This window comes from Archocentrus centrarchus, chromosome 19 (assembly GCF_007364275.1).
Source record: "Archocentrus centrarchus isolate MPI-CPG fArcCen1 chromosome 19, fArcCen1, whole genome shotgun sequence".
NCBI lineage: Eukaryota > Metazoa > Chordata > Actinopteri > Cichliformes > Cichlidae > Archocentrus > Archocentrus centrarchus.
Window position 1 is genome coordinate 10,866,819 of NC_044364.1, and position 26,872 is coordinate 10,893,690.

At 40.9% G+C, this 26,872-nt stretch overlaps 1 protein-coding gene across 1 annotated transcript; it reads right to left on the reverse strand.

Annotated features, from left to right (window-relative positions):
* On the reverse strand, positions 1-25,756 carry LOC115798021 (MAGUK p55 subfamily member 3-like). Its single transcript, XM_030754668.1, has 21 exons — positions 25,534-25,756; positions 15,204-15,349; positions 14,242-14,381; positions 13,854-13,972; positions 11,954-12,031; positions 11,761-11,841; positions 10,992-11,129; positions 9,408-9,489; positions 8,876-8,961; positions 8,712-8,786; positions 8,110-8,306; positions 7,952-8,016; positions 7,483-7,500; positions 7,147-7,188; positions 3,926-3,991; positions 3,555-3,713; positions 3,131-3,211; positions 2,358-2,451; positions 2,099-2,207; positions 1,298-1,417; positions 1-649 (listed from the first exon to the last, which is right to left on the reverse strand). The coding sequence occupies exons 3-21, from the start codon at positions 14,276-14,278 to the stop codon at positions 470-472; spliced, it is 1,827 nt and encodes a 608-aa protein (XP_030610528.1). The 5' UTR covers positions 14,279-14,381; positions 15,204-15,349; positions 25,534-25,756; the 3' UTR covers positions 1-469.
* Between the last annotated feature and the right edge of the window lie 1,116 nt (positions 25,757-26,872).

A 26,872-nucleotide genomic window follows, 5' to 3' on the forward strand; every position in this document is an offset into this window, starting at 1 on the left:
ATTGAACCCATTTCACTAAATTCAGATTTTGGTCAAAGTCAATAACATGATCTTCTGTTGCTTTACAATTATCTATGTAAGTTCAACATATTCAATATGGCACTTCACATTATAGCTGCTGTTATAATAGACTGACTGTACTGAGTGCAGATGTTTGACAACAAGTTGCTGTAGGAACTTTGTCCTGCATGCTTGTACTAAGTGCCTGTCTCATACTGCCACTTCACTATCAACATCTACTGTATGTACACCAGTGATATCTGTATGACTACTGTGGTCATTCTATGCTGACCGATCTACAACAGGCTTGCTGGATGCTCTTTTTATGGTGACTCACAAACCCATATTTGTGAAATGGTTATACGGCAGTAAAAACTGGATCAGTCCAAATGCTCAGCACCTTCAGAGGCACGCCACAGTTCCGTGCCCCCATGCAGCGATCCCTTTCTCCATTTGGAACGTCAGCTGGCTAGCGCCTCACCCAGCACACAGGCACCCACTGTGGCTCCATCTGTACCTTCTCCAGTACAACCTGGAGCTCTGCTAAGGCACTAACTGGGTCCTCCTTTACCAAGACGTAATCCACCCAGTGGCCGTAGCACTCGTCCATTTGCTCTGACGACTGTTTCATTTCCTCCACGTCACTGTCCTGGGGAGAGCAGAGCAAGATCAATCTACAGTCAAGTGTTTAGGCACTAATGCACTGCTGCAGAAATGACACTGACCATATGGCATTTTTCTATTCTTAGTTCAGCTGACACGCAGCTATTGAAATATCTCCAGTAAGCTAGAATATCTGGTGTGATAAATTGCTGACATTTAAGATGACTTGCAAGGGACTTCTTTGGTAATAGCTAAACTGCACAACATTTGCACACGTGAGTGAAATATACTCACTGACCACTTTATTAGATATACTCCTGCTCAGCTGCTTATTAAAGCAAATCTCTCAATCACATGTCAGCAACTCATTGTATTTAGGCATGTAGAGATGGTCAAGATGTGCCTTGCTGAAGTTCAAACCGAGCAGTATAATGAAGAAAGGCGAATTAAGTGATTTTGAACGTGGCATGGATGTTGGTTTGGAAAGGAGTTTGGAAAAACATTGCCTGGTTTGAGTCTCAATTTCTGCTGCGACATTCAGATGGGTAGGGTCAGAATTCGGTGCACACATCCTGCTTTGTATCAACATCTCAAGGTGATGGTGGTGGCGTAATACCACTGCTGACCATGTCAGGCATATAAGCACACAAGGTTTACTGCATGTCTATAACAGGTTTGGTGTGGGATTACTCACCGTGACCCCTACGCTGAGTGAGGAAGAGGAGCCAAACTGTTTTTTTTGACTATCACAGATGCGAGGCCTTACAAAGATGACATATGGTTTGAACTCAGCAGTCCTCAGAGTCTTCAGCGCCTGAATGTGGTAAGATAAATCAGCCATTAGCCGACCACATCATAAATCGCACTGAGCTTTTTCTATACTGAGCAAATGTAGTCTGCTGTTTCAGCGGAATAAGTTAGACCCATGTCCAAGTATGATATATAGCAAAATTTTCAGTGAGAATATTCTTTGTGAAGCACCCAACAAAAACACCCTGTAAGCCACTAACAATTAGTCATGATTTTATTGTGACCAGATATACAGCTTCTGTCATTTGTTAAAATCCAGACATATTTATTTATTTATTTATTATTATTGCAGGCAGATAGGTCCAAGGAATTAAGTGAGGTTTCAATCTGCCAGATATCAGATATTTCCATTACTCCTCTCCATGCTCTGGAAAGCTTCAGAGATCTGGACTCAGGCAAAAAAAAAAAAAAAAAAAAAAAAAAAAAAAAAGAAAATTAAGAAAAAAGAAAAGAAAAAAAAAACCCACACAATCTGATTTCATTTGAAAAATATTGCAATATGAAATGTAATCCAATACTGCACATACTATATATGCATATGGCATGGTGTGGCCAATGTCTGACCCTCTGTCTGTATTGTATATATATTTCTTCTGAAGGAGAAAGCACATTTACACAGAGGAAATTCAATTTAAATCAAAAGTGTATTTGGTTGGCAATGCCACCCATCACTTTTTAGACTAACCTCTGGTTGCACATCCACCAGACAGACCTTGTTTTGATCCAAAACTCTGTGAATGGAGTCCAAACTGGTGCCATACAGATTCTCTTTATACTCGCCATACTCAATAAACCTGCAGAAAAAAACAAAACATCACTTATCCACACATACAAGTTAATGTGCATCATCTAACAGACAATTAACACCGCAAAGCTTCAATTAGTCTTTTTGTTCTCTGTAATCTTTGCACTTAATCAGAAAACATATTGTATCCAATACTCACTTATCATTCTGGATGTCTGCCTCAAAAGCAGCTTTACTGATGAAGTGGTACTCCACTCCTTCTCTCTCGTGACTTTTCCTGGCTCGAGTGGTGTCTTCGGGGCACATTCGGCCAGCAGAAAGGTCAGGTTGGAAAACAAGAGACAAGATACCGGATGCTTGTATGTTTTTAGATATCTGATTAAGAGCCTCTGTACTGCATGCAATGACATGTATTAAAAACAAGTGTGAACATCTTTTCAAGTATACCAAATTCAGCAACTCCCTGTCACAGACATCAAAAAGTTGCACATATGACTCATTTTGGTGTGTTTTAAAGTCTCCCATACTGAATCTTCACAGTAAGGAGAAAACAGCAGCTAAGATGGTGACATTAAATGATTCACCTTCTCACAGTCTGCCTGTGCAGAAATTACATGCACACACACCTCCCTTGAATTAGGCATTGGGTTGCCAGATTGGAGTGACAGATGTGTTGAGGGCCTTGAAACAAATTCTGTTGTGAAGTGATGATATAAATTAAAAAAAAAACAAAAAACAAAAACCTGTATGCAGTGTGTGGATTGTTCAATAGATGATCTGGAAACTTGGGTAACATCAGACAAACATGTGAAACTTACACTACTCATACTACATTTTCAGGGTCAAGCAGATTCTGGCAGTTTCCCAGGAGAAAAGGCGGGATGCCAGGAGGACAATGCTCAGTGAAAAGAGGAGTGTTGGCAGATATGAAATCCTACATAAAGCCAATCAGAAAATATAAACAAGACTTACGAGGCACAGCCAAACCATAACGCCGAGGATTCTCAGCAATCACCTTCTGTTTGAGCTCAGTGATCCGAGCTCCAAGTGAACCTGTGACCATACAAATAATGAACAGAAGAGGCAGATAATATAGTAGTTCATATAAAATGATCATGAGCTTGGAACATGTGTTACAGTTGTTGCCAGATGTTTACTCATGGGCACAAATTCTGGACTTAATGACTGCTTTGAACAGTTCTTCTGTCTTGCACATTTTGTTCTATGTTGCACTCTGGTCCCTGGAGGAATGTTGTGTCGTTTCAATATGCGCTTGTTTATATCTGAAATGACTAGAAAACCTCTCAACTCAACATTCACGCCCATGATGAGTGTGTGTATAAACCTCTGACCACAACGGTAGTTTCTCCAGTGCCGATCACCACAGCGGACCTACCTATGAGTACTACAAGGCGAGGCCTCTCGCCAGGATGGGACAAATATTGTGTGACCTCCTCATAAATCAGGAACTCCGTGTGATTGGCATCAGGAGTGTGTGCTTCACCAGGAGAACCCTGACGATCTTTTCTGTGGCGGAAACTTCTGCGTAGGCTGGCTGTTAAAGATATGAAGGTAGGCTCAGGGCATAAATGCTATTGGACACATACACACTTATACAAATTAAATAAATACACAATGAATCCTGCCAGTCTACTGTGGATCATACTGCCACAAACACAGGTTTTGAGCTAACTGTAAATCCCATGTCAAATAGTATCACACAAGACATACACACTGGACAACACCATTAGATATCAGTAAGAGTACCTGAGTAAAAATCCCATGAGAAAGCATGGCCACAGAAGGCAGGGGCTGCCTTACTCTTGGGAGAAACTACAGCTCATATTAGACCATTTATTCAAGCAGCTTAAGTTTTTGTTGTTGTTGTTGTGTTTAAACAGAATAAAAGCTCAGAAGCCATGCATGCTGTGTCTACCTCTTAAAGCAAAGGGTAATCACTGTCAGCATGACACATGACGACAGGCAGCACACTGAGATGCCATGAGGCGCCACGTGAACACTGAGAAGCTTGATGGCAAAAAAAAAAAACCTACCAGTGTAATCATATTCTAACAGGCTACTTTTATGTTGAAATGCGTTTGATTTTATAGAAAAACAAACAAAATCATTTGATCTCCTGATAGCACAAAATAAAACTTAAAGGGAGTTAGGTTCCTAAAGTTGTTACAACTTATCTAAGGGGAACATGGGGGGTGTGCAACAAATCTGATAGCAATCCATCAGGATGTTGTCGAGACATTTCACTTAAAACCACAACAATGGTTTTATCACTAGGGTGACCAGGTCTCCCACTTCCCAAGTTACTGCTCAGCATTTTTCCCCTTTCATTCTTTTTTTTTTTGCTTGGCTCTTTAAAATTCAACGCTGCAGAAGAAACACTTTTCTAAAAAAGATCAGCATTTCTTCAGTGACTGAAGAAATTCAAGAAAGGCTGTCCTCAAAGTTTTTGGCAGAATATGACTGAAAAAAAAAAACTGGCAAACTAGGTGAAGGCACTTCTTGTGGGTTTTATGCAGTTTCTGTCATAGTTATTGTTCAGTTTTGCACAAAGAAGAATGATATTAGGTACCATGATAGATGTGAGTCTCACTAGAAATGTGTTTATTTGTGGATGCATCCCTGCTGAAAATCAAAGGCAACAGAACAAACAGCTGAAATTAAACAGATCAGTTAGAAAAGGGGAATTCAGGAATGAAAGAACAAAGTTTCCTTTTAAGCTGAAAGAGTTTTCCCAGGGCGTACACCCCATGATTCACTAAACTAACTGTACAGAACCACCTTTAGCAGCAGTAACTTGACATAATTGTTTTCTCTCTGACTATCACGTCATTCTGGAGGAATTTTGCCCACTCTTCTTTATAGTGTTGCTTCAGTTCATTGAGGTGTGCGGGCATTGATTTATGCACAGCTGTCTTAAGGTCCCACCACAGCATTGCAGTCAGGCTGAGGCCTAGGCCATTGTGACCCATCCATTCTCTTCCACTTATCCTGTTCAGGGTCGTGGGGGGGTTGGAGCCTATCCCAGCTGTCATAGGTGCGAGAGGCAGGATACACCCTGTACAGGTTGCCAGCCTGTCGCAGGGCTAACACAGGGATACAGACAACTATTCACACCTATGGGCAATTTAGAGTCACCAATTAAACCCCCAGTAACTGCATGTCTTTGGACTGTGGGAGGAAACCCAAACAGAAATGGGGAGAACACACAGGTGGATTTGAACCCAGACCTTCTAGCTGTTCTTCTAGCTGTGAGGCAGGAGTGATAACCACCAGGCCACTGTGCTGCCAGCCATTGTAACACCTTGAATTTTTTCTTTTTTCAGTCAGTCAATCTGTTGTAGATTTGCTGCTGTGCTCTAGATTATTGTCCTGCTACAGGAGCCAATTTCAATTCAGTTTTATTTATATAGTGCCAAATCACATCAACAGTCACCTCAAGGCGCTTTATGTTGTAAGGTAAAGGCCCCACAATAATACAGAGTAAACCCAACAATCAGGCAACCTATGAGGAAGCACTTTGTGACAGTGGGAAGGAAAAACTCCCTTTTAAAAGGAAGAATCCTCTGGCAGAACCAGGCTGAGGGAGGGGCAGTCATCTGCCACAACTGACTGGGGGTGAGACACACTGTGGAAGAGAGCCAGAGATTAATAACTAATGATTACATGCAGAGTGGTGTGTAAACACAGAGTGAAAAGAGGTGAGTGTGGATGAAACACTCGTGGGAAACTCCCTGCAGTTTAGGCCTATTGCAGCATAACTAAGGGGTGGTTCAGGGTCACCTGGGATAACACAGTACTATGAGGCCAAGCTTTGGCTGTCGGACAGAAGGCCTCACATTTGACTCTAGAATACTTTGGTGCACAGAGGAGTTCATGACTGTGAGGTGTTCAGTTCATATATCATCACCCCTCCACCACCATGCTGACAGTATGTATGAGGTGTTTGTGGTGATGTCCTGTGTTTGGTTTTTGCTAGACATGGCACTGCACATCTTTGGTCTCATCTGGTCAAAGGACATCGTTCCACAAGTGTGTTTCGCTCGGATACAACTTTGCAAACCTGAGCCGTGTTGCCATGTTCTTTAAAGAGAGGAGCGGCTTTTCTCATCAATCCTTCCAAACAAACCATACTTGTTCAGTCTTTTTCTAATTGTACTGTCATTTCACAGTCTGCCATGGCGGTGAATTTGCTGGGATGTCCACTCCTGGGAAGATTCTGCATTCTGTTAGGACACCCCTGAATGCTCCACACCAGCAAAATGTCCAACCCTCTGCTTTTATAGAGGTGCTCACACTTGCTGATGATCAGTTAATGAAGTGCACTGGATTAGCAGCACCTGCTACTTACTCTCTTAATTCCTATGAAAGCACAAAGGGTTTTTCACAGAACTGCACAGAGTCATATGAAAAACACCTTTTCACGTGACTGTATATATTTGGGGGGGGTTTAGAGATATCAAAATTTTAAACTACCTCACAGCATTGCTATCCCCATTTTGTCCCATAGAAGCATACTATTTGCTCCACTTCAGTTTCTTGGGATCTGGTCACCCTAGTTGGCACTACATCCAAGCAATTGTAGAGCTATTTCAGATGTAGAGAAAAGGTCAAAATGGTGTGAACAAACACCCACTGAAGCACAGTCACATCCTGGAAGCCTGGCAAACATACTGGTGAGAATTTATGACCTGTGTACTGGCCATGTGTGTGGACAGTTTTCTTTTTGGAGTTTTTCTGAATAAAAGCTAATGTGTGGTGAAGCAAAATTAGTTGTTCAATTAAAAATAATAGGGTGTTATTTGCCCTAATCCTCAAAAAAAAAAATTAATGAAGCAGCACAAAGCAATCCAATCTCATACCTCAGCAATAGTTTGCAGTCTCTAAAAGAAAAGATGACGTAGCACACAGACTAAGCAAAAGATGTGATGTTGCAGTGATTGATAAACTCACTGATTGTCCTTGCTCACCTATTTCCTTTCCATTCAGTGCACTCTTACTGTCACAGTCTTCTGTTGGATGGCAATCAGGAAGAGAAGACAGGGTAAGAGGAGGGAGGAGGTGTTGGGGGTACTTTAATGTGAGAACACAGCAGGTTAGCAGAGGATTTGTGGCAATAAAAGATACTGTAAAGGCAAAACATGGCACAGTGTGGAAGGGGAGGGGGAAATAGTGACCAAAATTTGTGTTTCAGATGAGTCGATGAGAATTTCATACAGAAATTCAGGCATTAGAAAAAAAAAAAAAGGAGCCAATCCAGACTGGGGATGAGAAATGACTGCTAAAATGAGGGTTCATCTACATACCTCTATCAGCCCGTTCATCTGAAGTTAGCAAAGCAAGGAATAACACACAGTATCACTGTAGAGAGTGACAAACACTATTCTGCGACCCCTACTGTACATGTAAATTAAGCTTGCTGAAATTCAAATGACAACAGTCTCATAACTGTCACTGTATTCGTGCCTAGAGATCCTTACCCAGCTTATCTAGCCCCATCCATTCCAGCATTACTACTACATTTTTTTGTAGACGCAAGAAAAGAACTGACTTTGTTTCATTTTACTTTTAAATTGGATTTAGGAAATTAAAATGAGAGAGATTAACCTCAGATCCCCCTCTCCTCTTTTCATAATCTCTCTTTTAGGATTCTCCTTGGATAGATTAGATCTGACCCACAATAAAAACTGTGAGCGGAGATCCAAGCGTCTAAAACATTTGGGGTTGTAGGTCATAGCAGATAATTTGTGCATGCATGTGGTAAATCGTGCTTACATGTGGGAGCTTTTGGGGATATAGGAGCAGACATGGAACCCATTTTCATCCTGTATCTCAGTCGCCTGGGAAGAAAAAAAGAGACTAAAGTATTCTTCATTTAAAAAAAAAAAGTCAGCTTTTAAAAATTGTATACACAGATTGCTAATTAAAGATACCTCTCCTGAAACTGCGCAGAAGGGATGAGTGCAGCGCGCAGGTTACAGTCGCCCACCCTCTTGGCCTGCCACCAGGTGGGGTCCTCCTGACTGACAACCTGAAGAATATCTCCCCTTTTAAAAGAGAGTCCCGCTTCTTGGCACGGTGTCGCTTTGTCCTCAAAAGGTGTGTAGTCAAACAAAGCCCGGATGTAGACCTTTAACAAGGAGGCATATTCTTTTAGCAACTCTATCACTTGATTTATTATATATAGCAAAAGAAGCACATGATTCACATGGGTGAACTAGTCTGTCTGGACAAACAACTTGGCAAAGAACCAGTTTGAAATTTTATCTTTTGCTTCTTTGTTACTAGCAGCCTGTCACAAAAATTATTTCGCATTTCTTTCTAAAAAAATGCCAAAGATAACACAGTTTGATGAAGAGTATATGAAAGTCATGGCTTTAAGAAACAGGAAAGAAAATCCAGCAAAGACCTGACACAGGGCCTGAGAGCATCTGGCCCTTCAGCTGATCCATCTACTGTTCAATGAAGCCTCATTAGAAATGGTCTCAGTGGAAGACTGGCTGTCAAGAAGCAATTTAAGGCAAGAATTCCTCACCTTGCTTTCTTTTACTTTGTCGTCATCTGCAACAGCAGGGATGATTTTCAGTGTGATTGAGCCTTGCGATTGGGACTGAAACAAAAACAGACAAGCAGCATCATCATCATCAGCATCAGCTGCCAATCACTAAATGATCAGAGTGGATTCAGAACATTCTTTACCAATATCTGACTAATTTCATCTGGCCTTTTGTGGGATATCAGGTTTCCGTTGACCTCTCGAAGCTCATCCCCTACATGCACCAGACCTGGATACACAAGCACAGCACGCAAAGGGAATACAGCTAAAGAAATGCCCAACAGAGAAATCTGTAGAACATAAACCTCAGATGTGAACAAAAGACAAATGTTCTGTCACCAGTAAGTCGGTAACATTACTACGGCAACAGCCAGAGGCAACCCTAGTTTGTAATTTCAAAATATGCAATCTCGTGGCACTAATCTCACGGATTTGATTTCTGTTACAGTTCACAGGGTTATGCAATGTAATCTCCTCATGTCTCTGTCAGTGTATCAGTAGTGTTAAAGTCCCGCTGGGTAAGAACTTCAGCATCCAGAGTAACCGAGACTGTTTGAGTCTGTCTCTTTAGGCATATTATCCTATAGGGCGATTCCCTTTTATACTTAATTTTCCACATAAAAAAGTATCTGGCATTTAAATGTTAACAGAAAAGTTGTGCGAACACAGTCTTACCACTGCGGTCAGCTGCCCCTCCCCTCATGATTCGGGCCACAATGACAGCTCCTGTTGCTTCATCTCTACGAATAGTTGCTCCCTGTTTGTATATTTAAAAAAATTTAAAAAAAATTAAAAAAGACGATGTCAAAGATATGCATAAATCAAACTTAATCCAAATCTAATCTAATCTCAAACTCACTGAGCTGGCACAATCCCCTGACAGACTGCAGGAAGACGCTCCCCATTTGCAGCTAGAGTTTTACTGGAGAGATCAATAACTGACTAAAAGTAAAATGTCAAAAGGCTGCATGAATCAGATACCAAATCATCAATATCACCTCCTTGTTTGCTCATACAGATTAATGGCATTTAAATACAGGTAATTACAAGTTTTCTAATTACTGCATCATGGAGAAAGAATTAGCAGCCCACTTTAGTTTTAATCACCGTTTCCTACTCTGGGTTACAGCTCAATTTTTTAAACTTTAAGTAAATCATGCGTTAGTCTGGCATTTTGGAAAATGAAAGGTACTTATTTGCGTTCCTGCTAAGAGCTGGATGAAAAGATAAACACTAATCTCATGTCTGTGTACTCACAGCATGAAGGTGCAGTCAGAAGACTTAGCTTAGCATAAAGTCTGGAAACAGGGGGAAACTGTTAACTTGGATCAAGTAGTGTGTGAGGCTTTGACAGAAATCACTAGTATTAAACTTTTGAAACCCAGTCCAATATGATCCATCTTTCAGATATTTGCTTGTTGAGATAAAAGTCCCATCGCTCAAACCCATGTTCACCTCATATCTCCCAGAGCTTTAAAGCTCATTAAAGCAAACGGACTTTAAACATTGTTGAGGAAAGGAAGAGGTCTTTGTGATGTTGCCAGTTGTGTGGCGTAATGTGCTTGCATTTATAGTCTTACTGACCACTCCAAGAACTTCAAACTACAAGTCACATAAGAGACATCTGCCAGTTTAATATTTCACTACAACAGATTCCTTAAAAAAAAAAAGTCTGTTTTGATGATTTTTTTCCCCTGCAGAGTGCCATCTGCAACAAGTCGCCCTCTTTTACCCACATCTGCAAATCTCTGGACAGGGAAGGAGGCGCCCTGCCCCATTTACTGAGACCAGCAGCAGACTTTTGGAGTTTGAGAGTCAATAAATATCCAAAAATGACCCAGCTCTGTAATGTGTCCTACAGCATCATGTGCCATGGTCTCCATCTCGTGAATGATGCAGTGACTGATGGGCAGGTTAGGGTTGATCTTTTCACACAGGAGTGTTGCTGCTCCCCTACTGGCCCATCACAGCACTTGCACCATCAGTTGCAAAGCCAACAAACCGTGCAGGTAACGTTTCTTCAGAGACGCCCTTCATAGTGATGCTTTCTATCAAGCTGCAGATTTCACCTTTGTAGGAAATTTGAATATCTATGATATCAGCATGTGTTTGACACATTGGGATATTTCTAGGCCTTTTTTGTAAGTGTTTTGTAAAATCAGATGTTCTGAATGCTTTTCATTTCTCATTTGTTAGTTTTCAAGAAACAGGAGCCTGGTGGCTTAATGAAAAGTCAAACTACACCCTGGCGACACCAACCAGTGGCTCCTTGTTCTTCACCAGCCGAACGATCTTCACCGACTCTTCTTCCAGGTCGTCGTCCAGATCATCTGGGAGCGGTGGCAGCACTGGGTCAAATTTCTTTTGGGCCACAGTGTCATGAGCTGACAGCACTGCCTGCATCACAAGCCATTTGCAAACAGACAAAGAAATATACACCAGGGAAGATTTACAAGCTTGACTGATGGAGATAAAAGAATAAAGTAAAGGCAAAAAAAGAAAAGACAACCAAAGGAAGGGCACCGCATGTAGAAAACATAATATCAGGGGAAAAGAAAAGTTAGGGACTAAGGGGAAAAAAAAAAAAAAAAAAATCTCTCCAAATCTCTGCTTTTGCAAATGAGCGTTCTGGTTCCACAGCCATCATCTCTTCCCAGAAAGCTTCCCAGACAGCCAATAACCTGAACATAATCACTTGATCAGAGTAATTAGGCAGTCTTGTCTGTGTCTAGGGGATGGGGAAAGGGTGCAGACAGCGCTGATGCTGGCGTTACGTAATAAATGAGGAGGAAAAAAAACAAAAAAAACAGAGCAGTGCAGAGTGAAAATACTGTGAAGCAGCATTATTAATGAGATCAAACCTCAGAAAGAAGAAAAGGATGTCTGAATGTAACAGGGGAGACACATGGTCTAGCATTTTTCAGCTTGTTTATGCAGGCTGAAAAAGACTGTGTGTGTGTGTGTGTGTGTGTGTGTGTGTGTGTGTGTGTGTGTGTGTGTGTGTGTGTGTGTGTGTGTGTGTGTATACCTTGAGATGAGGAGTACTCAAGAGGAGCAGTAGTTCTTGCTCATCATCCTCCAGTGGCCCATTCTGAAGCTCTTCTGCCAGCTGATGATTGAAATCAGAAAATTACTGCTTTAAGCATTTCAAAATGTTCCATCTAATCACCAAAGAAAATACATATTCATGTTAAAAACTATTCACTTATAATTGCACCTACATCCTCTGCCAAACAGGAGGCGCTGTGCAGGACCGGAGTGGGGCTCTGTTTCTCATACTGCTTCAGTTTTTCATGGATCTGGATGTAAAGCGAGAAGCAGCAACCACACAGATGTAGATGATTACATTTGAATGAAAACCAGAGACAGCTGATAACCACAGATACCTGTTTAAGAGCCATAACAAGTAAACATGGAGGATTTAAACTGACAAAAAAAACTGACTCAAAAATTAATGTGCCAATAATTGGCATATTGATTTTTCGTGACTATTTATGGCGGTACTATTTTCACCTAGATTAGAGCTCAGATCAGGTGCATTAGCTAAGCAAGAAGCAGCCGGGTGTGTTGGGAGTCTGGGGTTGATTAGGCACAAAGTTGACCCTCACGATGCATTTTGAATGACAGCATCCCAATAGCATACTGAATTAGAAATGTTTTAAAAAAAAAGAAAAAGAAAATACATTAAAAAAATAAAATATATACATTCCTGATTAAAATCTTAAGACCAGTTAAAATGGCCTATGTTTGGTGCACCCTTGCAAAGTCCAAACGGGCAATTTTGTGGCCTTTGAAGACATTTTTTGTTTCTGAAGCCCTTCCCTCGCAGATGCCGTATGATGGTTATTGGGCTGCAGTCAGCACCAGTAATGGCCTTAATTTGGGTAGAGGATCATCCCGTGTCTTGACGGACAGCCAATCGGATCCTGCGGCTCAGCACTGGTGAAATTTTTTTGGGTCTACCACTTGGCTTTTTTGTTCCATAACCCTCAGGATCATTTAAAAAAATGCAAAATGACTGTCTTACTGTGTCCAACTTCAGCAGCGATGGCACGTTGTGAGAGGCCTTGCTTATGCAGCTCAACAATCCTACCACGTTCAAAGTCAGTGAGCTTTTTTGCTTTTGCCATCAGGAGGTCTTGACAGTGTAAAGACTTGACAGAAAATGACATGGAATCCAAATTTTTGCACAGCTTTTGGCTTTTAAAGGCTATGGTCTTAAACTTTAGATCAGCTGAAAAAAAAAAAAAAAAAAAAAAAAAAAATCACGTTTGAGTGTAAATGCAGTTTTCAATAAATTCCCTGCTCAAAAGTTTTTGTCTCTTGTGCCGATTTATTCTTTTAGCAATGTGAAGCTCTACTTAGAACCTTCTTAAAATCCAATAGTGCAAAATGCAAATTCTTGCATTTTTTTTAACTGGATCAGGAGTGTATTTTATAATAGAATTACTTATTTTATTATTTCTGGCAGTTTCAGTCCTCCATATATTAAGAACAGTCATCCCCTTTTACAAACCAAAGTTGTTTGGTGAATCAGGAACTTCAGGTTCTCTTTTTTTATTGCTAGCTAATATTTAATTTTATTTTTTAACCTGTCATTATATACACCATTTATACCATTTTCCGATCATCCTCAAATTTGTTAGGTCCATCTGTTCAACTACTCATTAACACAAATAACTAATCATCCAATAACATGGCAGTGAGGTCAGAGGAGAATAGCCAGACTGCTTCAAACTGATAGGAAGGCAAAAGTCATGCAACTACTTATTACAACCATGGTCTGCAGAAGAGCATCTCTGAATGCACAACATATTGAAGTTTGAAGCAGATGGGCTACAGCAGCAGGAGACCACACCAGGTTGTCAATCATTTACGCTAAGAACCAGAAACTGAGGCTTCATTTCACACGGGCTCACCAATACCGGACAAGAGAAGATTGGAAAAATGTTGGTTGGTTTGATGAGTCTCCATATCTACTGAGACATTCAGATTGTACCCTTCTTATACTTCATGTGTTTGCATAACAATGCACTATGTGGAAAAAAAAAAGTCTAAAACATCTGAATCACAAATCACACAAATCCAGTAGCCAATTCTAATCAGATGGATCCACAGTACCTTCATGAGGTATCCAATGCTTTTCTCGCTGAAGACATCTTTAAGGAAGACCAGGTCTTCTTTGTGGTTGGCATCAGGGTGAAGCTGAGATGTGAGCAGAGCCAGAATCTCATGCAGCCCTTGAATCATATAAAACATTATGTTGTCTATTAGTCAAAGACCAATTTCTATCAAGAAATGCATCATCATTGATATAAAACATCAACAGAGAGATCGTTTTAGATTCTCTCTTTAGCTTATTGATGTTTACAATAGCATGCTTTCCCATGCCATCCCTCCTTTCAAATTCCAGTAATTTATCCATATTAATGAAATAATGCTCTAGCACACAATATATTCATAAGTATATAAAAAGCATCACACCGTGAACAAGCCTGAGCATATGTACCTGTGCTCCCAGATACAATGGGCATGGCTTCAATCATTCAAAGGAGGCAGTGGAGAGGTTGGAGGGGGAGAGGAAACAATTCTCTCAAATAATTCTGTTTTGTTCCTCACATGAGGCTGAGACAGAGAATCACAGAGAACCTGGAATGAAAACAAAGAATCCAACATGAGATCATATTAGGGATGAGGCTTCCAGCAGCACTAAGAAACCAAGAATTCATTGTGAGAATTCTTTCTGTGCATTCCAACTTTATGGACTAAAACACTCTCTGATAATAGCATAAAAAAGATGCAGAATGTGTTTGTTTCTAACTGCACTGTAAGCTTAAACTGGAGAAAAGGTGATATATTTCTTTTTAAAAACTTCCCCGGTGGATGCAGTAAAAATCTCACTGATAGTGATGCTTACAGAGAGCACAGTGAGCTTCATTCAGCACATGATTTCTCATTTAAATCCAACACCCAAATCTAAATACGTTTTTCAAAAGGCAGCCCTGCTTTGACAGTGATGAATGGACCCATTACTGCGCTGAAGTTTCAGTATAATTAATATTTGTTCTCATTACCGAGGCATAAAGCATTCATTTCATTTCAAATTGTGTGACTGCTCATTTGGAGAAAGCAAGGTCAGATAATGATAGCAGCCACTTTTACCCAATAGGATCCTTTACCTTGTCACCATGACAACACTATAGTATCAGTGAGTGATATGCTTTGTGCAGTTAAACGGAGCTGTGTCTCATTATTTAAGGTTTTCATTACTCTAATGTTGCATTCTGGTCTTTTGTTCATTAGAATACTTTTGTTATAATCATTCATGTGCCATCGTCACGCTCACAGATTTAAACCCCACTCCTCATTAACTACCAGTGAAGATATATGATTGAAGTAGCGCCAAGTTTCACCTGCACGGCCAGCTATTTTTGGATAATCCCAATCAAGGTTGCAGAGTAAACAGAATACCTTTGTTTGAAATTAATCTTCATATGAAGAGCAACTTCTTTATTTGGAGGGCATTCAGAAAGTCGCAGTTGGGCTGGAGCCTATCACAGCTGTCACAGGGTGAGAGGCCGGGTACACTCTGGACAGGTCGCCTATCTATTGCAGGCCTAACACAGAGACAGACAACCATTCACACTCACGGCCAATTTAGAATTGCCAACTAACCAAACGTGCATGTCTTTGGACTGTGGGAGGAAGGCAAAGCATCTAAAGAGAACCCATGAAGACAAGGGGAGAACATACATGGATTCAAACCCAGGACCCCTCTTGCTGTGAGGTGATGGTGCTAACTGTGTTCAATGGATAACTGGAAGAAAATTAAAAGGACAGATGAACGCATTCAGATTCACTCTAAACATTTTGTTATGCTGTAGCCTGATATTAAAGTGTCCTTAATGAATCCCGCTCCTTCAACTCGACAATGTCCAACACAGCCGAGACACTGCAGCAGAGGTTTGTGGACACCACATTCAATTTGAATTAACACAGCAGATGTGACATTCAAGTGCAAGAACTCAGCTTTAATTTAGTTTAAATCAACATGGGGGGGGGACTGTCAGGGAGATCATCCATCTCTCTTTTTCTAACCATTATCCATTTTAGGGTTGCAGGAGGGCTGGAGCTGTTCCCAGCTGTCAAAAGGCGACCGGCAGGGTACACTCTGGAGAAATCACTAGTTTATCACAGAGCTGTGTGGGAGATACAGCACTTTTAACATGCAGGACCAGTTTCCCCAGACACGGATTTAAACCTCTTACTGATTCTTTTTGTTTAGTCTAAGATTAAACTCAAACGGGCTGTTAGTTTCCAAAAGGATGCCCAATTTAAGCAGGACAGATACTCCACAGGCCAGATAAATCATAATGTTTCCTAGGTAGTGAAAAACCCTTTGCATTTAGTGCTGAGTGCCTGCATTCATAGGTCTCAGCTGGTGTCACCTAGAGGCCAACTGATACAAGATTTGTAAGACTGATATTGATATGTGGCAATATTGGCAGATTTTCTTTTCCCATTTTAGACACACAAAACAGATTTCCCTAAAATCTGTTGTGTTTAGTTATTTACTCATTTACACACTGCCCAACTCTGCTGGAATCAGCTGGTTTTTGTGGTGTTCCAACAGGGAGGCTGCAAATCTGGTGGACAAACTATGCAATATCGACATTTACAACATGGTTGAAAGGTGACTTTACTTTTTAAATTTTCATTTATTGGCTGTAGTAAATGCCAATACTGATGGATCAGCGATAACATCGTCCCACCCATATATCAGTCGGACTCTAGTGTCGTTCTTGGTGAAGCTCTTCCGGACTTTCGTTGCAGCTTGCTGCCGTTTCTGCCTTTAGTCTGGTCTACAGCAGGTTGAATCCAGCTCAGTCAGATTAGTTTGACTTGACAGACGATCGTTTTTAGACACTTTGATATTTTAGTTCCACAAATCGACCGCTGTTTTTGTGCTTTTCTATTTTATTCTTTTCATACTGCATTCTGACCTTTCCATTTCTGATGCTTTCCAGGAGATTGCACCTGGTGGGGAATCCTGGTGAAATCCAGTCATTAATTCTTCCTTTTATTGCTGAGAATAAGCGACAAACATACCCTGTCATAAAGACGTTTTCTTCACCTGTTTGTCATGTTCTAGATCTCCTTTTTTAATAACAAACCCAGCTGATTATTTTGGAAAACCAACCTTTGATACTCTGATTATTAGATCAGGGAAGAGTTTACAATCAAGTCTACCAACCAAGCATCCAGTCACACTCAAACCCTTGCATTCTGGGCACTTAAAAGGGCTGAAAGTGTTGATGTCAACCTAATTATGATGACTGAGCTGGCAAAGCCTTTAATGCCAGAAGAAAACTGTATAAGTGTCCTAAATACTGCACAATGCATTTTCCTCCACAGATGTTAGTGCGTGTTAATTTAAATTTAAAAAAAAAAAAAAAAAAAAAAAAAAAACAGTCCCTGGATTAGTACAGCAGGTGGAGCAGCTACTCCCACAGGCCAGCTGCTACATACCTGCTCTAACCTCATAACTGCTCTTCGAATTGCTGGCTATGTAGGTGGGAGGCCAAATCTCCGTTCTGAGCTTAACTCGCAGCTGTGGGAGAGTCTCATAAAATACCAGGTGAGCATAGCACACAGTGTGCATTCTGAGTCTTCACAGTCTCATCCTACACATATTCATTCATTATCTACAGTGCTGAGGGGCCATGCAGACGATTTTAACACAACCAACTCTTTCCCATTATATCAACACATATTCCTAAAACAGCATCTCTATGGAGATACAAGAGCCGGACCTGATTAAGGATGTTAAAAAAAAAAAAAAACAGCCATTTGATTTAATAAATCTCAGCACATTTTCTTCACAGCTTGACTCAAGGATCACTTTCAGCCAGCTCTCCAGATGTATTAAAGCATTTCTGTATTGTAAAGTATGTTTTCCCACCTACACTGGACTACAATTTATTGCAGCCATCCAATGTAGTGTATAAAGGCATTTAGTAAAATTAACAACCAAGCACGACACAAAGCTTCACCGCTCTGCACCACAGACAGTATAAGAGATAGATGAAGCTTTCAGAGGCCCAAACTACAAAGATGAATTTGGTTTTATCCAAGTAGATTCAGGGTTAGCACTGGCTGTTCTGTACTATGAAGGCGGATCACATCTTATCACATCCCCATGGTGACTGACACTGAAGACCTAATCTGCTTCAGAACACATTATGTTAAAGATTTGAAATCAGGTACAAAAATCACTGCCTACCAACCAAACAACTCTCTGTATAATGCCAATCACCATGCCAGGAAAATCTCTTGGACAGACAGGAGGTGGTTTTCCAGTAGTGTCTAGTAAGTTTGTGTTTCCCCAATGAGCATCATTAATACAGATTGTTAGGTGAAACATTATTCTTTTGATCTTTTTTCCTCATTTGCTGCAAACAATTTTACCAACAGCATTAATATCCAGTCTTAAAGCAGACACCTGTTTGTACTTGCTGACCTTGTGTCACATTCACATGCCAAGCCAATTTTATCTATAAAGCACTTTACAAACAGTAAGCGCTGGCCAAAGTGCTGAACAACAAAAACAGGACATAACAGTACACATAAAGTGTCTATGAAAAAGTAACAAACAAGCTAAAAGCAACAATACATAGTTTTTCATAAGTAAAATAATAAAATAGTATAAAATAACCAGACAAAAAATAAATAAATAAGGAATAAATACACTGACTAAAAACAACATCTCAAACCTCAAATTCACATGTAGACGGAGCCTACGTTTGATGATGATGATGATACTTTATTGATCCCACAATGGGGACATTACAGTTAACAGAACACCCATCCAAGAAGACAAACAGAACAAACATGGGGAGATAGGTGAACTGTGGCCATGCTGCCCCCCTTCTGGAGGCGCTGCCATTATAAAGACAGAAACAATAGTGAAAACATATAGGGATGAGTGAGGAAAAAAAAAACTGATCTGTTTTTTTGAACTGTTAATACGTTTTCTCTTTGCTCTCTCTCAGACCGTTAAACACTGATTATAATCCCTCAGATTCAGAGTCAATCCACACTTTGCTTATCACATTATTGGAAAAGTTGGAGAAACCAAAACTTGACTGTGTGCTACATTAATCTATAAGGCTACATTTAAAACCAACACCACACACACAATCTGTGTTTTTCACTTCAGAAGCAGCATTTCCTTTGAGTTGGAAAGCACAAAAGTAATCTTGCAGCGGTTTCTTGCAGTTTTGAAGGCCAGTGAATCAACCTGCCTCACATCCACACGCCTGACGTTTAGCAACAAAAGACAGAACCACCTGATCAGCGAGCTGTCAAGCTCTCCTCCGATTTGATTACCGAGATCTATCACACTCATGAAGTTGCCTTGTTATTGCTGATTATAATTACACAAATCACTTACAGCCACTGAAGGATAATTTCTACGTTTGGTAGAGTTTTTAAAAACAATAACCAATTGTTTTTCTGTCATCTTGTGTCTCATATTCTGACAGATTTACAATAGTCTTAGGTTTATTATTTGCCATGTTCTGGCAGTTCTTTGTCACTTTGCCCCAGTAGGCTGATGAAAACATACAAGCTGCCAAGGAAATTTATTTTTTGGAAAATGTTGACTGAAGACAGGATGGCACTATGTCAAAGTGGCAATTAGACAGCCACAGCACAAACAACCCTTTATTTGGCTGCTGACGAGTGCTCATGAAATCCAGGTTTTGGCTATATTTGAAATGTTTAAGATGAGGGATTTTAATTGGATCTTTGGCTGCTGAGTGTTTTTTTTTTAAACAATCTGCTCTGAAAAGTTAGTAAATATTGTAACTGAGCCCCTTGTTTTGCAGTTATCCATCAGCTGCAAATTAATGCGACTCCTAATGGTAACCCAGTGTGCATTTTCTGCCACATTCACACATTTGTAGCCTATTTGCTTCAAAGTTCAATGTATTGTGTGTTAAGAGATGCTTTTTTCTGCCTACCACGGTTCTAACAAATGGCTGTTTGAGTTACTGTAGCCTTCCTATTGGCTCAAAGCAGTCTGGCCATTCTCTTCTGACCTCTGGTCACTTTCAACTGCAATTTTCTCCCAAAGAACTGCCACTCACTGGATATTTTTTTTGCAGAAGGAATGAGGCAAGCTGTTTTCCTTGTTTTAATTCTTCATGCTAAAGTGAGCAACCCCTCTTCTGGCTGCAGTTTAATTTTTACTGCTGGCTGGGGTCATCTACTGATCAGAAGGTTGGTGTCAAGGTATCCTTGGACAAGACACCGAACCCCAAGTTGCTCCTGATGCACGCGTGCAGTGTGAGCGTGTGAAAGGATATTAATTGTTGTAGAAAGCCATTTGTTTGATTAGTGTGCAAACTGAGTAGAAAGGTGCTATATAAGTACCACTCCATTCATAAGAGATGTGATATTGCTCTCCATTTGAGTAAACCTACACGTTTCCACATGAGTGTGATTATACAGCATCTAAGCTGAATGACTGCTCAAGCGTGACGTGCCGTTCGATCAATCCTGTGATTGTCCCTCATTTGGGGCTCAACAATCGTATGTTGGCAACAGACTGGATCAGTTGGACAGATGCCTGAATCTGCCATCACTGGTTGTTTTCCTGTAATGAAACTTGACGTGGGAATTTTCTAGTCCATTAGACAGGAGATATAAAAAAAAAAGAAAAAAAACCCCAACAAGGTTAAACATTGTCTGCACAAAATGTAGCATGTGTTTTAGAGCCATTTGAAACAATTTGCTGCAGTCTTCAAAAGTCGCATTTTAAATGGCGCTTTGCATCGTGCATAAAATTCTCTCACACACACACACACACACACACACACACACACACACACACACACACACACACACACACACACACACACACACACACAGCCAGGTTAGTTTGCCTGCCTAAGCGGTGCTAACACTAGCAGCTTTCTTTCCTGCAGGTTAACATCCGTACGTCTGTACTGTGGTCAGGTGGTTTTATGCCACTGTACTCTGACACAGCCTATGTAAGTTATTCATTTTGTAGATCAATAAACTGCAGATCCACCGTCATATGCCTCTATTGTTTGATGGTTCAATAAAACCAAAGTCCTGGCCATGTGATGGTCAATTTAATAATTAACTTTAACACATCACCTCACTCTTCCTCTGGATTTCCCTGCTTTTCTTTAGACCTCCTCCCTGCACACTGGACCTACCCTCCATTGGACTCTCTCCCTCTCTCTCTCTTCGATTACAAAAGAGCTTAAAGCTGACATCTTTCTGCTTTCCTCCTCTCTTTCTCTCACACTCGGTGCCTATCTTCTAAATACGAAGGGTTCCCACTGGCCATATGGTGGTATAATCTAGCCTCTTTGATTGAAGTTGGCAGGGCTGACAGCTGTGTGCATCGCAGAGGATTTCAGTGAATACAATGAAGCACACTGAAAAGAAAAACCCCTGCAACAACAAGGATCTTACAGGGGGTTAGCCTGAAAAAGAGCTACATTTGTAAGATGAATTTATAGGAAGTCAACTGTAACATTAATTGTTCTAATTAAATTGATGGCGTTTTGATGGGTTCTAACTTCTCCAGTGTTGGCATTTCTGCTTTTCTCCATGTTGTCATTAACAGACTGAGTGCATACAGGGTCTTTACATGTTTGAGCATAAGTCACTTGGAAGACATATCCTGTGTATTGTACGTGTTGTTTGCCTACATTCTGATATAAAGGCTGCTATATCATGAGCCCAAGCTAGCTACCAAGACTGTAGTTAGAAGATGAATAATTATCACAGGACTGAATGCATTGTTGATGGGATACTGAGCCACAGCCAGAGCAGAGCAGATGATGGGATGTGTGGAGAACCTCAGCTGAACCAAGCAGTGGCCAGAGTGTTGAGAACTAATCTGAGCAAATAAAGAGTGAAATATGGAGCAGAGGAGCCGAATCAGATAGACTTCAGGCCTAAGGAGCAGAGCTGAGTGTAGTTAGTTCCTGTCTTTAAGGCCACCCCCTCCTCATAAGCCAACTTTCTTCCAACTGGCCACTTTATGGAAAGAAATGTTGAAGTAAAAATATTCTTTATGTAAAACCTTGGCTAAATTTATAATGATCATTTGACACTGTTACATTACATATGGCAGAAAAATTGAAAAAAATAAATAAATAAGGGGACCCCTTTCATAGTTTAGGATTCATTTATTTACTCAGCCATGAAATGACCAGCACCAACATGAAGCAACAGCTGGCAGCCTGGTAGCTTACTTAGCTTAGCATAGACAGCTAGCTTCGGTCAGCACTTTAAGCCACCAATTATGTCCTGTCTGTTTCAAACCACAAAAACTATGAGAAAAACACTAAACAACCAACCAACTGGTTATTAATAAACTGAGTGAGCAATACTCTCAACCTCTGGTTGATCACTTTCTACTGCCATACAATTGCACAGGTTTCTCAGTGGGAGGCAACTAGTCTCCAAACAACTGCAGTTCAACTCAGATTGACTGCAATCACTGTCAAACAGATTGGTCTGTAGATAGTTGATAAGTAAACACAGACAGATTGCCAACACATTGCAATCAGTCTGAGTAGAGTGCAACTCATCTACAATGTGTCTTTTTGCAATAGGTGACTCGACTCAACTGGCTGTATTCTAGTTTTATTGCTATATATAAAAAAAAAAAAAAAGGTAGCCGAGCACCTTTGTCATTTTGCAGTTATTTTGCAGCAAACACATCACCATTTGTGGGGGAATTTCTGAATTTTTGTTTCAAATCTTTGAGGTTCTGGCTGGACTGAGTGTAAGCAGTTAATGGTAATTTCTCTGTATGTAGATGGCAACAGATTTGCAACAGATGGCAATAGATTTGCGATTTCCACAGATTTATCACAAAGAGATTGCATGTAATTGCCAACTTGACCCATTCAATCACAGATTGAGAGACTGACTCCATCTCATTGCCGTTTTCGCTCACTAAAGTTGTTTTGAAAACAGCAACTGACTGGAAGTGGTCGTAGACCGCTGAATCAAAGCTGGAAGTTCACTGCATATAGTCGCAATAATTTTGGTCATGCTGCAGTGTCCAACAACCGTTTTCCCTGACTGAATTACCAGACAGTGAATACGAGTTTTTCTAAAATGTGACTGTTCAGCTTGCCACATCAACCTATTCCTTGTTAGTGGTTGAAGAGTATGAAATGTTTCACTCTGACTTCAATCATCAGTACGAATGGAAGTGTTTGGTTCCCTTTTACCTGAATGGCTTAGTAGCAGCACGAACCAAACACCGGAACCTCCAGTCAAAGCGGGGCAGTACTTCATTACAATGGCACTGTGCTCGGGAGAGCTTAACCTCATGTCTCCTTCCTCTCTACTCTCTCACACACACACACACACACACACACACACAAACATGCATGCATGCATGCCACCTGCTTGCCAGAATCATTTGCCATTGGATGGGTCTCGAGAGAGAAGTTAAGGGGGGGCGAGGTCACCAGTACGCTGCTGGTGCCATCTGCCCACCCCTCTGTGTGTGCAGCCCATCCACCACCAAGGATGCCACACACACGGTTGACCTGACATGGTTGGATTTGACAGATTTCATTCCAATATCCATTTGTAAAACAAGTTGCCTGCTGTACATTTTGAAAAGCAGTAAAATAATCTCATAATGATGTACTGCAGTTTTCTGTCAATAACTAAATGGTATCAATTCTTTTTTTAAAAGTGAATAAACAAAAATATTATAGTTCTGCATCCCCAAATAGAAATAGTTTACAGAAATTGTAGAAAACTAAAAAAAAAAAAATTATATATATATATATATATATATATATATATATATATATATATATATATATATATATATATTAATTAATGTGGCATCCTTATATGCCAATATGTGACAAAGAAAAGCAGCAAACTGTTACTTTGAGAAGCTCAAACTCGAGAAAGTAATTAAAGTCATTTTTTCTGTTCATCTGTAGATTCTAAACGCAGGCAGGGATTTCATTATTCCCATCCTAACCATGCAGCTAAGTTTAGATTTTAATTGTGCTTGTATAAAAAAAAAAAATTTTAAAAAATCTGGGAACAAAATATAATGTAGTGCAGAGGAGGTCAGCAGCCAGACGGCTCTTAAGAGGCTTATGAGAAGAACATCACCTCAAAACACCTTCAACACGCCCACTCTGAGACACAGCAGGATCAAGGATCAGGCTGTCCTGCACTTGCAGCGATGGGGGAGTGAATTTGACTGCGCGTCTGAGCAGGGAAGCCCAACACTTGTGTTGCTCTTTCACAGTTTCAACAGCGAAGGAGGAGGTGGTGGTAGCAGCACAGGACCCTGATGATGTGTTTATTTGGTTGGGAGCCAAAAGTCAAAGAGTTGGGACTGGTGACTCAGGCTAAATTGCTGCTGAGCTCATAATGATTTGTGTAAGTGCACTGGAAAAGAAGGGTGCGAAAGGGGACACACACAGGCGGATTATCAGACAATGGGCCTCTGGGCACAAGCATGCAAAAAGCCCTCCATAACAACCACAACCACCACCACCTACACACCACCTGAAAGAGATTCAAAGCAACTACAGTAACACTACCTGATTTTGATCCCTTTGTATTGTAGTAATTTTATGGTCTCTTTGTCATCACTTTGCCCCTCATTGTGTTCATCTTTGATTTCTCTGTAGTCTTTGCTGCCGTTTCACATATGTCTGAAAAGTTTGGGTGCATTTATATTAATATTACATCTCTTTGACTTTGTTTAGAGTATGTTTTGGTAATTTTGATTCACTTTTGCATTTTTTTGCAGTCTCTTTTGGGTAATATTGTGTCACTTTGTAGTGACTTCAAACAGCTCAAGCTTAAGGGACCCAAGGGATCATCCTGTTCAGTAATCCTTCCATGGGGACACCAACTGCAGAATGTACGCCTACCAAAAAAAAATGTAGTCTTACCAATAAATTAAGACCTTTCACTTGCACTGAAAGCCCTGATTTTTTTTTTTTTTTTTTTAACTGAATAAACAAACTGCAACATTGATGTAAAACATGAGCCACATTTCTGGGTCTAAGAAATCCCTTGATCCCCTAAATGGATTTAAATAAACTGGTGCATATTTTTCCCTTCAGCCCGTGTTTACTAAAACCACCAACTATGACTCTGACCTTCATTAAATCTCCCTGGTTCTTTTGCTTGTCCTGTAAGCCAATCACGCCATACAACAGAGTCTGTCCTGCCCTGCAGCAAAGCGTGACCAAAGCATGGATAAAGACTCCTCAAGTCAGCCACCTCTCACTGAGGTCACCAAGCACACTGAGCTCCAGCTTCTCATTTTTAATTAATAAAATCTGGGAGGTTATTTAGCAGTCTAAAGAGGGACTGTAAACACCTGTTTGCTCTCCTCCGTGCCAGTTTAATCTAACACCCGAGCTGGCAATCAATGACAGGTGATGCACGCCCCTCATTAACATGCAACACAGTCAGGCATCCACATGGCGCTACTCAGACATGTGCTTGCAAACCTAAATGTGCAAAATAAGATTAATAAAATTTAGTGAAAAAAAAAACAAACCCAAACAAACACGAGTTTCACTGAGCTTTGACACTAAACAATTAAGGTTTTACACTGGCTTACAGCGAGAGTTGTGTAAATTATAACTGGAGCTACAGATATCTGTGTCGCTCTTTCCCGCTGCCACACAAACGCACACTGAAAAACCCGTACAGAGATAAGTCAGCCCATATTAGAAAGCATTCTCACCTGCTTGAGGATCCTCTAAGCCTCAGCATGCAGTGCTCCTCTCTTTCTACCTCTCTCCCCCCATCGACAGCGCTTATAATACCAGTCTACCCCGCTTTTCTGTTTTCTCTTCCTCTCTCTCTGTATTTCTCGCAGCTCACTCCGTCTCCAGCTGACTGGCACACATTTGCTTTTATTTCTCTGCTACACCCGATCTATCGCTCAGTGAGCCTCCCCTTCCCCCTCTGTCAGTCAGTTTGCGCTCATCAGCCTTCTCCCTCTCTCTCTCCCTCTCTCTCTCTCTCTCTCTCCCTGCTGCTTTCAGGTGCTCCTCGTAAACTCTATACTCCACCATTCGCTCAGAAAGCAAGGGGAAGATGGCAAATGCACTGAGGATCCCACATCCTCCTGTGGCCTCTCACCCCCGATTTACTCAATGCTGGTAATCTGAGAAATTTGGGTTAAAATCAGGGCAGCACAGTGCCATAGTGGTTAGCACTGTTGCACCACAGCAAGAAGGTCCTGGGTTCAACTCCACCTTGTCTGGGGGTGTTCTGTGTGGATTTTCTGTGTTCTTTGTGTACTCTGGTTTCCTCCCACTACCCAAAGGTATGCCGTTTGTGGGGTTAATTAATTGGTGATTCTAAATTGCCCATAGGTGTGAAAGGCTGGGTGACCTGTCCAGAGTGTCAGTGTATGGAGGAGGTCAGGAAAGAGGTACAACAGTGGTACAGCCATCTGTAAAACATGGTGGAGACTGTCATAGTTTGCATTTCAGCCAGTGTTCCCTCTTCTGGAGTTTGATGGAATTATGAACACAGAAAAGTACCAGCAGATTTTGATTCACCATTTAATACCATCTGGAAAGCACCTGGTTGGCAAGGGCTTCATTTTCCAGCATGGCAATTATCCCAAACACACTGCCAGTGCAGTAAAAACATACCTGGATAGAAAAGCACACAATGGAACACTATTAGTCATGGATTGGCCTCAACTTCAACATGATTGAAGCAGTGTGGAATCATCTCGACAGAGATCATAACAAAGGGCAGCCAACATCCAAAGAAGAGCTTTGAATGTCCTTCAAGAAGCCTGGAGAACGATTCCTGAAGACTACTTAATGCCACTTAAACACTCTAGCTTATTTACGGCCATTTATTAGAAGTAGTTGTATTATTTCTGACAGGCCTTGAAGGCAACACTGTGTGCACACATGCTGTTAGCTGCATGCCCCTTTGGTCTGCCTCTTGAATTCATCCATCGCTATTCATCCCCTCCCTCTGTGTCTCAGTCTCTCACTGAGCTGTACAGTACACACTTTGACTCTCACAGATGCCTTGTGGGGAATCAGTAGTATGAA

Excerpts from the sequence above, each read along its gene's own strand:
- LOC115798021 (XM_030754668.1), bottom strand. The coding sequence starts at position 14,278 with ATGATTGAAGCCATGCCCATTGTATCTGGGAGCACAG. Across the intron at positions 3,992-7,146 it reads ACTGAATGGAAAGGAAATAG|TTTCTCCCAAGAGTAAGGCA; the intron begins GTGAGCAAGGAC and ends TATGAGCTGTAG. Across the intron at positions 1,418-2,098 it reads TGGTGGATGTGCAACCAGAG|GCGCTGAAGACTCTGAGGAC; the intron begins GTTAGTCTAAAA and ends TACCACATTCAG.